Source organism: Musa acuminata, chromosome BXJ1-9 (assembly GCF_036884655.1).
Source record: "Musa acuminata AAA Group cultivar baxijiao chromosome BXJ1-9, Cavendish_Baxijiao_AAA, whole genome shotgun sequence".
Taxonomy (NCBI): domain Eukaryota; kingdom Viridiplantae; phylum Streptophyta; class Magnoliopsida; order Zingiberales; family Musaceae; genus Musa; species Musa acuminata.
The window spans coordinates 45,169,826-45,185,078 of NC_088335.1; the positions used below are offsets into that span (position 1 = coordinate 45,169,826).

The 15,253-nt window shown below is 39.6% G+C and overlaps 2 protein-coding genes and 8 pseudogenes across 2 annotated transcripts; 9 read left to right on the forward strand and 1 right to left on the reverse strand.

Annotated features, from left to right (window-relative positions):
* Positions 1–1,129: 1,129 nt before the first annotated feature.
* Positions 1,130–3,076, reverse strand: LOC135594378 (dof zinc finger protein 1-like). Its single transcript, XM_065084761.1, has one exon. It carries the CDS (start codon positions 2,427–2,429, stop codon positions 1,734–1,736), a length of 696 nt encoding a protein of 231 aa, XP_064940833.1. The 5' UTR covers positions 2,430–3,076; the 3' UTR covers positions 1,130–1,733.
* A 5,969-nt stretch (positions 3,077–9,045) lies between these two features.
* Positions 9,046–9,163, forward strand: LOC135594537 (5S ribosomal RNA; annotated as a pseudogene).
* Positions 9,164–9,422: 259 nt separating this feature from the next.
* LOC135594538 (5S ribosomal RNA) lies at positions 9,423–9,540 on the forward strand (annotated as a pseudogene).
* A 657-nt stretch (positions 9,541–10,197) lies between these two features.
* LOC135594536 (5S ribosomal RNA) lies at positions 10,198–10,315 on the forward strand (annotated as a pseudogene).
* A 454-nt stretch (positions 10,316–10,769) lies between these two features.
* Positions 10,770–10,888, forward strand: LOC135594566 (5S ribosomal RNA; annotated as a pseudogene).
* Positions 10,889–11,149: 261 nt separating this feature from the next.
* Positions 11,150–11,268, forward strand: LOC135594535 (5S ribosomal RNA; annotated as a pseudogene).
* A 219-nt stretch (positions 11,269–11,487) lies between these two features.
* On the forward strand, positions 11,488–11,606 carry LOC135594554 (5S ribosomal RNA; annotated as a pseudogene).
* A 263-nt stretch (positions 11,607–11,869) lies between these two features.
* On the forward strand, positions 11,870–11,986 carry LOC135594565 (5S ribosomal RNA; annotated as a pseudogene).
* A 262-nt stretch (positions 11,987–12,248) lies between these two features.
* On the forward strand, positions 12,249–12,367 carry LOC135594544 (5S ribosomal RNA; annotated as a pseudogene).
* A 688-nt stretch (positions 12,368–13,055) lies between these two features.
* Positions 13,056–14,983, forward strand: LOC135594379 (protein C2-DOMAIN ABA-RELATED 5-like). The gene is made up of 3 exons (XM_065084762.1): positions 13,056–13,328; positions 13,905–14,000; positions 14,482–14,983. Exons 1-3 carry the CDS (start codon positions 13,218–13,220, stop codon positions 14,770–14,772), a joined length of 498 nt encoding a protein of 165 aa, XP_064940834.1. The 5' UTR covers positions 13,056–13,217; the 3' UTR covers positions 14,773–14,983.
* Positions 14,984–15,253: the final 270 nt, after the last annotated feature.

Sequence of the window (15,253 nt, forward strand, 5' to 3'; positions counted from 1 at the left end):
TTTCCTACTCTACTAGTTGTTAGAACTCATCATTCTTCAATGCTTTTAGCACTTGGCATGGACTGATAAGATTCAATTCAAACCATTTTAATCATTTTTGTTGTCATGTTGCAAAAAATATCGTCTAATTTTGTCGAAGATTACACTTTTTTGATCCATATTTTCTTAACCTTTTCATTAGAGCTAATGCTTGTTCTTGGGTTTAGTAAACCCAATCCTAAATCAAGAAAAAAAAAGAAGAAGGGATTAATCGATACTAGAAAATTTACATATGGTTTTGGATTGAGATATAAACTCTTCATGAAGCCTTCACTAATGATCCTCCAATAGAGTTACCAGTAATCCGAATTTATTCATCAAAATGATGGAATATATTGCATATATCTCAAAATCTCACACACTGTTAAAGCCTTACTTGGAACTGCAATTTGATCTTGCAACTAAGCTATGATCAGACATTAATTCAAGATTAAGCTTATGTAGGATTGAATTAAATACAACACATTTTATTCTTGCTTCTCATGTCCATTAATTTCATAGCTTCTTCCATGCCATTATCTTGTTTGAAATCCCTCTCCAATATTGCTCTCATTTTCCCAACACATACCCATCCAACTAATTTCAACACTTGGGAGGGGTAAATTGCAATCACCTACTTTTCATAGTTTTGTATGCAAAATTTTGATTGTCTAATCAATTTTTTTATGTAACAAATTGGAAAGTTTTATATCAAATTGTAAGTTATAATGACATCATATATATATATATATATATATATATATATATATATATATATATATATATATTTGTAATATAACTTTTCTACAATGTATGCACATAAAAATAATATTTTGAAGAACTCCTATGATGGAAGCACAAAGAATCAAATCGCCTAAAATAATCAAAGTATGATGACATCTTCCGACAAAGATTTTTCACGCACATCATATCTGACCACTACATAATTTCTTATGCAACCTTCTCCTACAAGAAACTATTATATATGTTGAATTAGTCTTTAATTACATACCATACGTATACATCATACTCACTCATCCTTACACCTAACCCACTAAGTGGTATCACTAAACAGACAAGAAAGAAGTCAATTTGCCATGCAGTGTATCCTCCTCTTCTTCTTCTTCTTCTTCTTCTTCTTCTTAATGGAATTATCTCTTCCTTGGTTTCCACGTCCCACTGTAACCTTTCTTTTCACGTTTGCAATCCTCATGCAAACGCGGCTTCTCCACGCACCAAAACCATGAAACACAACGCGGCTTCTGTGCACATCAAAACCATGAAACACACCACACCACAAAGATAATATCGATGGCTGAAGAAGAAGCATGCATGTCATCATCTCTCGCGGAGAAAGCTTCATACGTATGTTTTGTTGGGAGAGAGAAGATTTCGAAACAAACAAATAAATAATAATAATAATCAAAGAATAATAGAAAAAACTAAATATTTTATCGCATGAAAAAAATAAATATAAGAAATATCTCATAGAAACCTTGAATCCAATGGACGTCCTCTCATATGGACTCTAAAAGAGCCTCTCTCTCAACCATCTCCCTTAGGATACATGATGTATTTATAGCGATAAAACCTAATTTGACGAGAACTTTTGTTGTTTTACTTGAATTTCTAATCCTAATCCTAATATTCTACATAGTGACTCCTCAAATATTTACCAACCTAACAAATATTTCTTGAAGCGAGGCGAACTCGTTTTACATGAATGAGGAAGACGAAGATGGAGGAGGACGAAAGGCGGCAGACATGCTGTTGTTCCGATTCCTGGCTTCGGATGTCGCAGTCGCAGCGACGGAGGAAGCTGCGGGGGTGAACATGGGAGGATTCATTTGATGCTCTTGTTGGAACATCGTCAAGTTTTGGTGCAGCGGCAGGTTCAACCGCCGCCGCTGCGCCATCTGCTGCAAGCTGATTCCATCCAGCGATTGCAGGCGATTGAATCCCGGCGGCGGCGGCGGTACGGGGTTGAAGACAGGAAGACCGGACTCATTTAGTATATGATCTTCCCACCCGGCTGCTCCGCCTCCTCCGGCATGGAAGAATGGAGTCGGCATGGGAGCTCGGGTCGGGTGGCCGAGCGCACCAGCCGCAGTGTCCTGCATCTGGGGGATAATCGGCGCTTGTGCTTGAGGAAGCTTCTTGGACGAGGCTGAAGACGACGGCAGCGACTGTTTCTTCTTGATCTTCTTGGAGCAGCCACCTTCGGGGACGTTGCGGAGGGTGCCGCCGTGAGTCCAGTAGCGCTTGCAGGTCCTGCAGTAGTGCCTCGGCTGGGAAGTGTTGTAGTTGTTGTAGTAGCAGAACTTGGTGTCCTCCGAACCGCACCTCGCGCATGGCACTCGCGACGGCTGCTTCTGCTGCTGCCGCTGCCTCCGCTGCTGCTGCTGCTCCATTCCTCTCTATGACGGGTGGAAGGCACAAAAAGGCAGAACGACAGGAGGGAATAATGGCGACTACTTAAAGAGAAAGCAGAGGGCGGGAAGGAGTGGCTCCAAATAGGGGACGCCTGGCGGGGGCTCTGTACGCGGAAGCTTTATTGCTCGGCAAGAGCGAGGAATTTTCGTCTTGTGGGAGACTACTTCAACGTGTCCAATGCCAGACTGTGTGCTGAGAATTCAAGCACAAAGATAATAAATATATTGCCAACTATGAGCTGCTTCATTTATCATACAATCCACAAGAAGATTTCTTCGGATCCACAGTGTGCATGCATCGCAAAGCTTCAGTAAGCAAATCATATCAGCAGTAGCTAAGAAGATACGGTGAACAAGAAGAGCTGCTGCTGAAGAGAGGCGGAGTGGAGAAGGAAGAGGGAGAATTAGGAGGTGGCGTCTGCTGTTGGACAAAGAAAGCAGTTGTCGGAGGTGACTCGTTGGGTGGGTCCGATGACGAGTGATATGTGGAGAGAGAGAGAGAGAGAGAGAGAGAGAGAGAGACGCTGGGCTTTCTTAAGGCAGCAGCGGCAGCGGCAGAGAGAGGAAGTTTCCGGTCACTCTCTCTCTCTCTGTCACCGGTCTCCATTTCTCAGACTACTCTCACTCTGCTGGACATAATTCTGCAGGCACACCACCTTGGAAAATAACTACTATATATAGTCTTTCGATATCCACATCTGCAAATTACGCTAAAAATATAATGCCAAAAAGCAGCCAACCAACCAGAAAATATTTACCATTAGTCAAATTATGATGTTTTTATGTGTCAAGAATGTATTATAACAAATCTCATAGTTAATAATATTAGAATTAAAATTAAGATGGCATGAGAGGAAAACTTTGTGTCTATTTATGTGATTGATGCAAGAGTTATTTAGTTAATCTATTAATAAAATAAATTTATTTAAATTAGAAATAATTTATATATATATATGTAATAAATTGTACATATCAACATACACTCAATGATGAGAAAAAATAAATAAATATAAAAAATTAAAGATAGAAACTATTATGATAAAAGTGACATGCTAACACTATCATTATATACTTTGACACCTCATTCCCACATGGCTGAGCTACCTAGCTGACACATGGGAGCCATTTAAATGGCCTTTCATTACTATCTCAGCCTCATATAATCATATCCCATAAGTACTAATTATAAAACAAGTATGGACGATCTTCGTCCATCCATTATCGTGTAAACAAATAAGCATAACTGTTCTAACTAGCATAACAAATGAGCATAATCGTTCATGCAAGGTGGTTATGATCGGTTCTTATGCTTCTGTTACCATACTAGTTACGTAATAGCCCTCCTAAGCATTCGTTATAAAAGGGACCATGTAGGTATGCCCAAACATAGAACGAATCTCTATTGGGAATGCCTCTGATAGGGTTTATATATCCAACTTGATGAGTTCCACCTTGAAACTACTTCGGAGAAGAATTAGGCTGGATTCGGTTAGTTTCTAGCTTAGACAACTAAAATATACTCTAACAGATTAGTGTTAGAAGAAGGGTTCACCATTATATCTCAAGGAAACCTCAAAGGTCTTTTTTGAATAAATCTCAAGGATCCGAATCCCTCGAACTTCAACGAACCAAGTCCAATAGCCTTAAATGCTCCTTTGTTGAACCTCCTGATTTCAATGATCTCGAATAAGAGACAATTGAGGTTGTTGATTGGTCCGAATCCTCTCCCTATGATGAACCCCAACCTATTTTGATAGCTTTTTAAAGACCCAACCTTCACCCAATCGCTTCCCGTAGCTCCCGCAATCATGGCTATTCCTTTGGAATCCTTTCATACCCTAATCAAACAAATATAAGTTTTAACCAAAATAGTCCAAATCGTTGTTCCCTACCTTCCTCAACTTGCCCAACTTGCCCATTAAGCCCCATTTACATTCGCTTTGTCAATCCTAGCTCTTGATCCACCAAATTCTTGTTCCTAGTCTAGTAGTCGAATCTTACTTGACTCAGGTCCAAGTACCATTAGAGGTACATTCCCCGCCATTGGCCCAAAGCCTAATCCCTCCGTCGGAATAAAAATTTCTGAATGAGTCAATCACTTAATCGGCCAACCTCTTAATCGAGATCTAAGACCACTTTAGTAAGATAGATCAACAATTGGAGAATATTCACAAAGAAATAAAGTAAAAAAAATAACTAAATGGACTCATACTTAGAATCCCCATGTAAGAAAATAAATAACCGATCTCGTAGGGCTTTAGACTTCTCATACTAGACATTTATGATAGAAAATTCTACCCTTTAGACATTTATAACATACGTCTGTAAGTTCCAAATCTAGCACGACCAGTTATCGGGAGTAACAACCAATCTTACGATGGCAATTGAGTATCGATAGAGGATCATTTGCTCTCGGTGTCATGAGAGAAATATCATATATGTTCTTGCTCAAACAAATCATTGGTTAGGGTCATTCGAATTGAGAGAGAAAGTGTTCTTTGGGAGAATATGATTAGAGCGAGGCTCGAGTAGAAATCATATGGACCTAATAACACTATGCTCGAAATACGTTTTCTGGGATATAAATGGATGAGAAACTATAGATACATAGTAACTAAGGATAGACAAGTCCAATGGATTGGATTCTCTTGTATCATCTTGGGACTACGGTATAGTGGCATAGTACGTTCATAGTCGATGAGTTTTGACATGTATGACTCACGACCAACTTAATATTGGGCTTAGAGGGTCACACACATATAGTAAGTGTTGCGACAAGTAGAGGTTCATATATGAGATATCCACTAGAGCCCCTATCTTATTAGATATCCAATAAGCCTATGGATTATTGAATCTTGTGGATAAGATCTAATAAGAGCCAATGAGAGATTATTTGGTAGAGATCCACTAATCCAAGAGGCTTAGATAGTTTTAGATGGAGATCCAGTATCCAATAGGGTATGATCTATTATGGTTAAGTTGATAATGGGCCTCTATAAATAGGAGGGAACTAAAGGACCATAGGCTAGACCCTTTTAGCTGCCACCTCTTATACTCATCTCCCCCTCTTCTCCTCAACCAACAGCCCTTGTTTAGGGCGTGTGGACAACAAGAAGGGCTAGTCCCTTCTTAATTGCATGGTGCACATGGAAAGGAGGATTGTGCAGCTATTTGAGGAGTGTCTTCGTAGCCCCTACCATGTGAATCACCGCTAGAGAAGACAATTGACCTCTTTCATCCTCTCCTATAGACCTACAAAATTTTAGGGATATATGATCTCCCTAGATAACACATATTTTATATACACATAGTTTTTGGTTTTACAGGTTTTGCATACTAATCTTCACACAATGATGAAACCTTTTCTTTCTGTGAAAAAATCTAAGATTTTATTTTATTTTTCTTCTACTATGCATGTGATGGTGCCTCAAATTTCCCAACAACCAACTGCCTCCATCATATGGATAGATATATAACACACAAGTTTATCCTGTTATTTCGATTTCCCTCTCGAGTAACCTATGACTGAGATTATTTAGAGTCTATATTTAAAGATGAATCAGTCTCATTATTATGATATCATCATGATCAGATTTCTATTACATAGATCCATGGACATCACCATACATACAATAGGCGACATAAAATAAGAAAAAAATTAATTAAATAATAAGCAAAAAGAGTATGTGTCATATTACATATACCACCACTCACGTGATTGACTTACATGACACTTACGACTAGTAGTATCTTGCTTGAAACTCTTCCAGCATATTGCTTCTCTATTCAAGCTGAACACATACCTTGAGTTAGATTTGCTATTATCGATATCGAATTGGAAACTCGAGTCCATATAGCCCTCAACCTTGAGGTTACTTCTTTCATATACTAGTAAAAGATCTATAGTCATTCTCAAGTATTTAAGGATACACTTTACTGCCTTCTAGTGTTCCAAACCTAGATTAGCATACGATATATCAAGCATAGTACATAGCATAGCATATATGATCAATCATATTGTTGAGGCATAAGGTATCCTATCCATGTTTGCTCTTTCTTCAAGAGTATTTTGAGATATACTCCTAGAAAGTGATATTCTATGTCTCATCGGTACGAGACTTCAATTGAAATTTTTCATGTCAAAACTTTTGACAATGGTGTTTATGTACCTGGACTACGACAAGTCAAGTATCCTCTTGGATCTATTTCTGTAGATCTGAATCCCCAAGATATATGATGCTTTCCTTAAGTCCTTTATGGAGAAATGTTTAGATAGCCAAGTCTTTACTATGAAAAGCGTTACTACATCATTTTTAATGATCATAATGTCATACACATATAATACCAAAAATGTGATAGTGCTCACTTACCTTCCTATACACACAAAGCTTATCTTCATTCTTAACGAAATCATAAGATCTAATTGTCTCAAAAAATCTTATGTTTCAACTTTAGGAAGCTTGCTTTAGTCCATAGATAGATCTAAACAATCTGCACATCTTATTTGGACTCTCCTTGGACATGAATCTCTTATGTTGTATCATATACACATCCTCCTCGAGGTTGCCAATGAGGAACATAGTTTTCACGTTCATTTGTCAAATTTCATAGTCATAGTGTGCTGCAATAGCCAAGAGAATTCAGATAGATTTCAGCATGACTACATGTGAGAAGGTTTCGTCATAGTCAACACATTGTCTTTAACGATACCCCTTATCCACTAGCATTGCTTTATAGGTCTCAATATTTTCATCTTCTCCGATCTTCTTCTTGAAGATCCACTTGCAACCAATGGGTACGATACCCTTAAGTGCATCAACTATGTTCCAAACCTTATTGGAGTACATGGAATCCATCTTAGAATTCATGGCTTTTTGTCACTTCTTGGAGTCTATACTCGTAATAGTCTCCTCATAAGTCTAATGATCAATATCTTCAACATCCTCTTTTCTGATATGTCTTACATATCTCTAAGGAGGATGAGATACTTTGTCAGACCTACATAAAGTTGGAACTTGTGTGCTAGCTTCTTAACATACTTAGGCTACAGAACAGTGCTTGAGCTAGGTTCTCCAACCTCGCTCAACTCTATCACGCTCCCACTATCTCCATTAAGAATGTGTTCCTTCTCAAGGAACACCGCTCTCTTGGCTACAAAGATTTTTTAGTCATCGGGGTGATAGAAATAATACCCACAAGTTTCCTTAGGGTATCTTAGGAACTTGCATAGTTTTGTCTTGGATTCAAACTTGTCGGGATTATGTCTCATAATGTGGGCAAGACAGCCTAAAATCTTAACAACCTTAAGATCAAGCTTCTTCCCTTTCCATATCTTATATGGTATATATACTATCAACTTAGTCAAAATTATGTTCAAAAGGTAAGTTGCGAACTCTATGACGTATCCCTAGAATGAGATGCATAGGTCGGCGAAACTCATCATGGACCACACTGCTAGTCCTAGGTGCCCTGCAAGCCAATCATATGGGTGATGGCACATGTGACACACAACATGGTCTTTTTACTCATTATTATTGGTATTTTCTCACTTTATGTTGCTCGTTGCATATATTATGATGTCGATGGATCTGTGTAATGAGATCAGAACATGATGAGGTCACGATAATAAACTAATTCTCTTTTAAACACAAACCCTAAAAATCTTGATCATATGTTACTCGAGAGAGATATCGAGATATATGAGACTAACAACACCATGCCCGATATACGATTTCTGGGATATTAGATAGATGAGGGGCTATAGATATATGATAATTGAGGATAGCCAAGTTCAATAGATTGGATTCCCTTATATCGTTTAGGAACCGTGGCGTAGTGACATACTACATTTGTAGTCGATGAGTCGAGTGAATTATTATAAGAGATGATAATTCACCGAGTCAAAAGGAGTTATGATATGTATGACTCATGTCCAGCTCGATATTGGGCCTAGAGGCTCACACACATATGATAGATGTTGCGATGAGTAGAGGCTTAGATATAAGATATCTGTTGGAGTCCCTATCTTATTGGATATCCAGTAAGCCCCTTAATTATTGGATTTTGTAGGTAAGATCCAATAAGAGCCAATGAGAGATTATTAGGTAGAGATTCACTAATCCAAGAGTCTTTGATAGTTAGATTATGATCCATTATCCAATAGGGTATGACTCATTATAGTTAAGTTGATAAGAGACATCTATAAATAGGAGGAAACCAAAGGGGCATAGGCTAGACCCCCTTTTTGGCTGGCACCTCCTATTCTCCTCCCTCCCTCTCCTCCTTAGTTGACAGCCCCAGTTTCGAGCATGTGGATAGTAAGAAGGGCCGACCCTTTCTTGATCACGTGATGTATGTGGAAAGGAAGATCGTGCAGCGATTTGAGGAGCATATTCGCTGCATCTATCATGTAGATCATCACTAAACGGGAGAAAAATTGACCTCCCCTCCTGATTGGGGTCATAATAGCAATTCTAAGATCATTCGAGAAAGTTATGATAGTTTCAGCATGACGAGGTCTAATCGGTCCTGTGCGACCCACACAAAGGGTCTCCGGCCACGACGTGCATTTAGGCACCGTATGATGAAAAAATATGGGTGCGATCATACTAACACTAAAGTCTTGGAGCCCATCAGAACTCCAAAGTTAATGTGCTTGGGTGAGTATAGTACTAGGGTGGTTGAACCCTTGGGAAGTCCTCATGTTACACACCTTTTTGTCCTGAGTAAGGAAAACTGATGCCGCAAACCTTTGAGGCGATTTTCGGGCTTGAAATTTGCCATAACCACTTTATAGTCACCCACATGGGGCTTAAAAAGAGCTTTTTGAATCGGATTCGCAATAGCGATTCAGAGATCATTTAAGAAAATTATGATGATTTCAACATTACAGGGTCAAATCGACCCCGCACAATCCACACACAGGGTCTTTAGCCATGACGTGCACTTAGGTGTCAAACGATGCAAAAATGCAGTTGCGATCATACCAACACTAAAGCACCGGATTCTAATAGAACTCCGAAGTTAAGCTACTTGGGCAAGAGTAGTACTAGGATGGGTGATCCCATGGGAAGTGCACATGTTGCACACCTATTTGTGTCCGAGCGATGAAAACCGGTGTCATAGACATCCAAAGTGATGATTTTCAATGCCAAAATTTGCCATGACACCTTCATAGTTACCCGTATGGGGCTCGAAGAGAGCTTCCCGAATTATGGTCGTAATAGGGATTTCGAGATCATTTAAGAAAGTTACGACAGTTTCAGCATGACAGGGTCGAATTAGCCCCACACAACCCACGCACGAGGTCTCCGACCATGACTCACACTTAGGCGTCAAACGACTCAAAAACATGAGTACGATTATACTAGCACTAAAGCATCAGATCCCATTAGAACTCCATAACTGAACTCCATAACTAAGTGTTGTAGGGCAAGAGTGCTACTAGGATAGTTGATCCCTTGGGAACTCCTCATGTTACACTCCTTTTTTGTGCTCGAGCAATAAAAACCGATGTCGTAAACCTCTGAGGTGATGGTTTTTAGCCCAAAATTTACCATGATTACTTCATAGTCACATGCATGGGGCTCGATAGAGCTTTTTGGATTAGGGTCACAATAGTAATTTCGAGATTTTTCAAGAAAGTTATGATAGTTTTAGTGCGACGAGGTCGAATCAGCCCTGTGTGACCCACGCACAGGGTCTCCAGCCATGATGTGCACTTAGGCATCGGATGACTTAAAAATACAAGTGCGATCATATTATCACTAAAGCACTAGGTCCCATTAGAACTCCGAACTTAAGCCTGCTTGGTGAGAGTAGTATTAGGATGGGTGACCCCTCGGGAAGTCCTCGTGTTGCACTCACTTTTACTCTTGAGCGATGAAAACTGATGTCGTAGCCGGCCACGACGTGCACTTAGGTGCAAGATGACAAAAAAACACGAGTGCGATCATACCAATACTAAAGCATCAAATTCCATTAGAACTCTATAATTAAGCATGCTTAGGCATGAGTTGTACTAGGATGGGTGATCCCTTAGGAGGTCCTCGTGTTTTACTCTTTTTTGCCCTCGAGTGATGAAAATCGATGCTGTAGACCTTCGAGGCTATGGTTTTTGATCTCAAAATTTGCTTTTATCCCTTCATAGTCACTTGAGTAGGGCACGAAGAGAGCTTCCCACATTGGGGTTGCAATAGCGATTCCGAGATCATTTGAAAAAGTTACCATGATTTCAGTGCGACGGCGTCGAATCAGCCCCGTGCAACCCACGCATGGGGTCTCCGACCATGACATACACTTAGGTGTCGAACGATGCAAAAACATGATCATACCAGCACAAAAACACTGGATCCCATTAGAACTCTGTAGGTAAGTGTGATTAGGCAAAAGTAGTACTAGGATGGGTGATCCCCTAGGAACTCTTCGTGTTACACTCCTTTTTGCGCCGAGGAATGAAAACCGATGTCATAGACCTCTGAGGGAATGATTTTCAAGCTTGAAAGTTACATGATTACTTCATAGTCACTTACGTAGGGCTTAAAGAGATCTTTTCGGACTGGGATCGCAATAGTGATTTCGAGATCGTTTGAGAAAATTATGATGGTTTTAGTGTGACGGGGTCGAATCGACCCTATGCGACCCATGCACGGGTTCTCCGGCCACGACATGCACTTAGGTGTTGGACAACATAAAGACAAGGGTATGATCATACTGGCATTAAAGCACTGGATCCCATTAGAACTCTAAAGTTAAGCATGCTTGGGCGAGAGTAGTACTAGGATAGGTGAACCCTAGGGAAGTCCTCATGTTGTACTCATTTTTGTGCTTGAGTAATAAAAACCAATGTCATAGACCTCCAAGGCAACAGGCCTAAAATTTACCACGATCGCTTCATAGTCACCTCTATCAGTGTTCCGAGATTGTTTGAAAAAGTTACGACAGTTTTAGTGCGATGGGGTTGAATTCACCCTGTGCAACCCACACATGGAGTCTTTGACCATGACATGCACTTAGGCATCGGACAATGCAAAAACATAAGTGTGATTATATCAGCATTAAAACACTAGATCCTATTAGATCTCCAAAGTTTAGCATGCTTTGGCAAGAGTAGTACTAGGATAGGTGACCTCTTGGGAAGTCTTTGTGTTGCACTCCTTTTTGCCCCCGAGTGACGAAAATCAATGTTGTAGACCTCTGAGGCGATGGTTTTTGGGCTCAAAATTTATCGTGATCACTTTGCAGTCACCCGAGTGGAGCTTGAAGAGAGCTTCCCAAATTAGGGTCACAATAGTGATTCTGATATCATTAAAAAATTTATAATGATTTTAGCATGATAGGGTCAAATTGACCCCACGTGACCCATGCATAGTGTCTCAGGTTGTGACATGCACTTAGGTGTCGGATGACACACACAACATGGATGCAATCATACTAATACTAAAGCACTATCCCATTAGAACGTTGAAGTTAAGTGTGTTTGGGTGAGAGTTGTACTAGGATGGGTGATCACCTGGTAAGTCCTCATGTTGCACTCATTTTTGTGCTCAAGCAATGAAAATCGATGCCATAGACCTCTGAGTCAATGATTTTTATTCTTGAAATTTGTTATGATTGCTTCATAGTCACCCGCATGGGGCGAAGAGAGCTTCCCAAATTTGGGTCAAAATAGAAATTTCGAGATCGTTTGAGAAAGTTACAATAGTTTCAATGCGATGGGATCGAATCAGCCCCACACGAACCATGCACGAGATAGCCGACCACAACATGCACTAATGTTCCGAACGATGCATGCAATATGACTGTGATCATACTAGCACTAAACCATCGAATCTCATTAGAACTTCGAAGTTAAGTGTGCTTAGATAAGAGTAGTACTAGGATAGGTGACCTCTTAGAAAGTCCTTATGTTGCACTCCTTTTTATACCCGAGTGATGAAAATTGATGTCATGGACCTCCGAAGCGATGGTTTTTGGGCTTGAAATTTATCGTGACCACTTCATAATCACCTACGTGGGGCTCGAAGAGAGCTTGCCGTATTGGGGTTGCAATAGCGATTTTGAGATTATTCAAGAAAGTTACGACGATTTCAATGCGATGGGTCGAATTGGCCCCATGCGACCTATGCATGGGGTCTCCAACTGTAATATGCACTTAGGTGTCAGACAACACATGCAACGTAGGTGCGATCATACTAGCCCTAAAGCATCGAATCTCATCAAAACTTTGAAGTTAAGCATTCTTGGGCAAGACTATTACTGGGATAGTTGACCTCCTGGGGATTTTCACGTGTTGCACTCCTTTTTGGGCTCGAGATAAGAAAATTAATGTCGTAGATCTTGGAGGCAATGATTTTTTAGCCCAAAATCTGCATTAACAGCTTCGCAGTTGATGTGAGTTTATTCAATGCATATGTTGAAATTATATATATATATATATATATATATATATATATATATATATATATATATATATATATATATATATATATATATCAACGTGTAATTTAAGCTGCTGATTCTTCTTAATAAACCCACGTCAACTTTGGCGATTAGCTAATAATAAACGCCTCAGGATTACTTCTCCTGGTTACGTGCCCAGTCGTCCTTGCCTTCTCCTCTTCGTTGGTTCTACGTGATCCATCGGTTCCTCGTTCCATCTTCTTCTTCTTCTTCATCATCAACCATATCTTCTTGTTCTTGGAAGAATTGTGTGAGTGAGAGAGAGAGAGAGAGAGAGAGAGAGAGAGAGAGAGAGAGAGAAAAGGAATGGATCATCTGCTGGGTCTCCTCAGAGTGCGGGTGGTGAGAGGGGTGAGCTTGGCCTACCGCGACGCCACTGGCAGCGACCCTTACGTCGTCGTCCGCATGGGCGGTCAGGTCATACCATTTCCATTCCCTTCTCCTCATGTCTTATCTAATCCTTTTATTCAATTCCTACTCCGATCCATTCTTTGGTCTCCTAAATCTTTATACCCACAAGGTATCTTGGTCATTTTATAGATTTCGTTCGCACTTCCAAGGATTCAGTCCTTTTTTATCATGCATCTAGTCATGATTTGGATATTTAGATCATGTTTTTTGATTCAGAATCGATATATCTTGTGTCTAACATTTGTTGATATGTTGATGTTACATCGACATTTTTTATGCTGTTGATCTTTTATGAAGTTTACGAGGCATTTATGTCCATATAAAAAAGGGATATTCATGTGCTATTCTTCATTATTTTCTTTGGTATTTTTGAGGGCTTATTTCTGGGATTCATTTTCGAGCTCTATTCCTAGAATTATGCTTTGTTCCTCAATCATATCCCATGGAAAAACTTTGTGTGTGAGTGTTACATATTTATTGATCTTGTTTAGCTTCATTTTGTTGATTCATCATCATAGCTTTTAATGTGGTTTCTTGTCTACATCATTTTACTACAATTACCGATAATTGTGTATCGAGCAGAAACTGAAGACCAGTGTGAAGAAGCACAATGTCAACCCAGTTTGGAATGAAGATTTGACACTTCCAGTTTCAGATCCTACTCAACCTGTGAAGATTGTTAGTCTCTTGCTATCACATACAGTCTCACTGCTTGCATTTCAATATTCTGCTAGCTAAATCTTGTACATGCATTAATTCACATACTGACTGCATCTCCTTAAAGATCTTGATTCCTAATTAAATTGAGTTGCTTAAGACTAAATGGTGTTTCACTCAACAAGGGAGGCTTAAGTATGGCCGGAAATGGATGAAAACTAGCACAAAGTTTTGCTTGATGCCAAGAAAACAGGGCTTAATTAAATATCAGTCTGTCACATCCTACCTCAATTGTCTACTTATGGCCAATTGAACTAATTCTTTCAAATCATAGTACAACTTTGAGGTAGTAAAAAAAAATTCTGCTTTCAACTTCTGCATCAGTACTGATGAGAAGAAGAAAATGAGATGTAGTCCTCTATGGTGTTAATCAAGAACAAGAGCATTTTTTTAAAAGGATTTGCGGTCTGTTCTGATCGTTATCGATACATTGTTTTCGCAGCGAGTTTACGACAAGGACACGTTCAGCCGCGACGACAAGATGGGCGATGCGGAGATCGATATCGTGCCATTCGTAGAGGCAGTGAAAATGAACTTGTCTGATATCCCAAATGACACCATCATCAAAACCATGAACCCTAACAGGCACAACTGCTTGGCTGAAGAGAGTGCCATTGTGTGGAAAGATGGCAAGGTGGTGCAAGACATCATTGTCAGGCTCAGAAATGTGGAGAGTGGTGAATTGGAGTTGCAGCTGCTGTGGGTTGACATACCAGGTGCTCCGGGCTTTTAGGCTATGGACTCTTTAACACAAGCCTCAACACATCTCCTAATTTAACTTGTTTTCCATGGATTGTAGATAGCTTCATGGCTTATGGTCAAGGATGAGACGAATGAGTCAAATCCATGTAATGGAGGACTCTATATTTTTGTTTATGGTGAAGGATGGCCATGTAATGATCAATGAATATTCCTACAAGTTTTGTACCACCTCATTGACTTGGTGCTTTCTAACATCATAATTTTTGGCCATGGATGAAATGAGTGAATCAAATTCTTCTATATAGTTGTTTGTGCATTGATTAACATCAATTCCAGCATACAGAATTGGATCGTAAAACTTAATTTCATGAGACACAAATTATAATTTAATGAGATACTAATGCAAAAAAAGGCAACATAAGTTCACAAATGCAAGGGTGCCTAAAAAGCATAATTCTAGAAAAAAGGAGGGCAGTTTGCTAAAATACAACAGTGTGCGCATCATTTTCTCA

What these genes read in the sequence shown, in the direction of transcription:
- LOC135594378 (XM_065084761.1), bottom strand. Translation starts at nt 2,429, where the DNA reads ATGGAGCAGCAGCAGCAGCGGAGGCAGCGGCAGCAGCAGAAGCAGCCG.
- LOC135594379 (XM_065084762.1), top strand. Translation starts at nt 13,218, where the DNA reads ATGGATCATCTGCTGGGTCTCCTCAGAGTGCGGGTGGTGAGAGGGGTG. An exon ending in TCGTCCGCATGGGCGGTCAG is followed by an intron (nt 13,329 to 13,904) that starts GTCATACCATTT and finishes TGTATCGAGCAG; the next exon opens with AAACTGAAGACCAGTGTGAA. An exon ending in CTACTCAACCTGTGAAGATT is followed by an intron (nt 14,001 to 14,481) that starts GTTAGTCTCTTG and finishes TTGTTTTCGCAG; the next exon opens with CGAGTTTACGACAAGGACAC.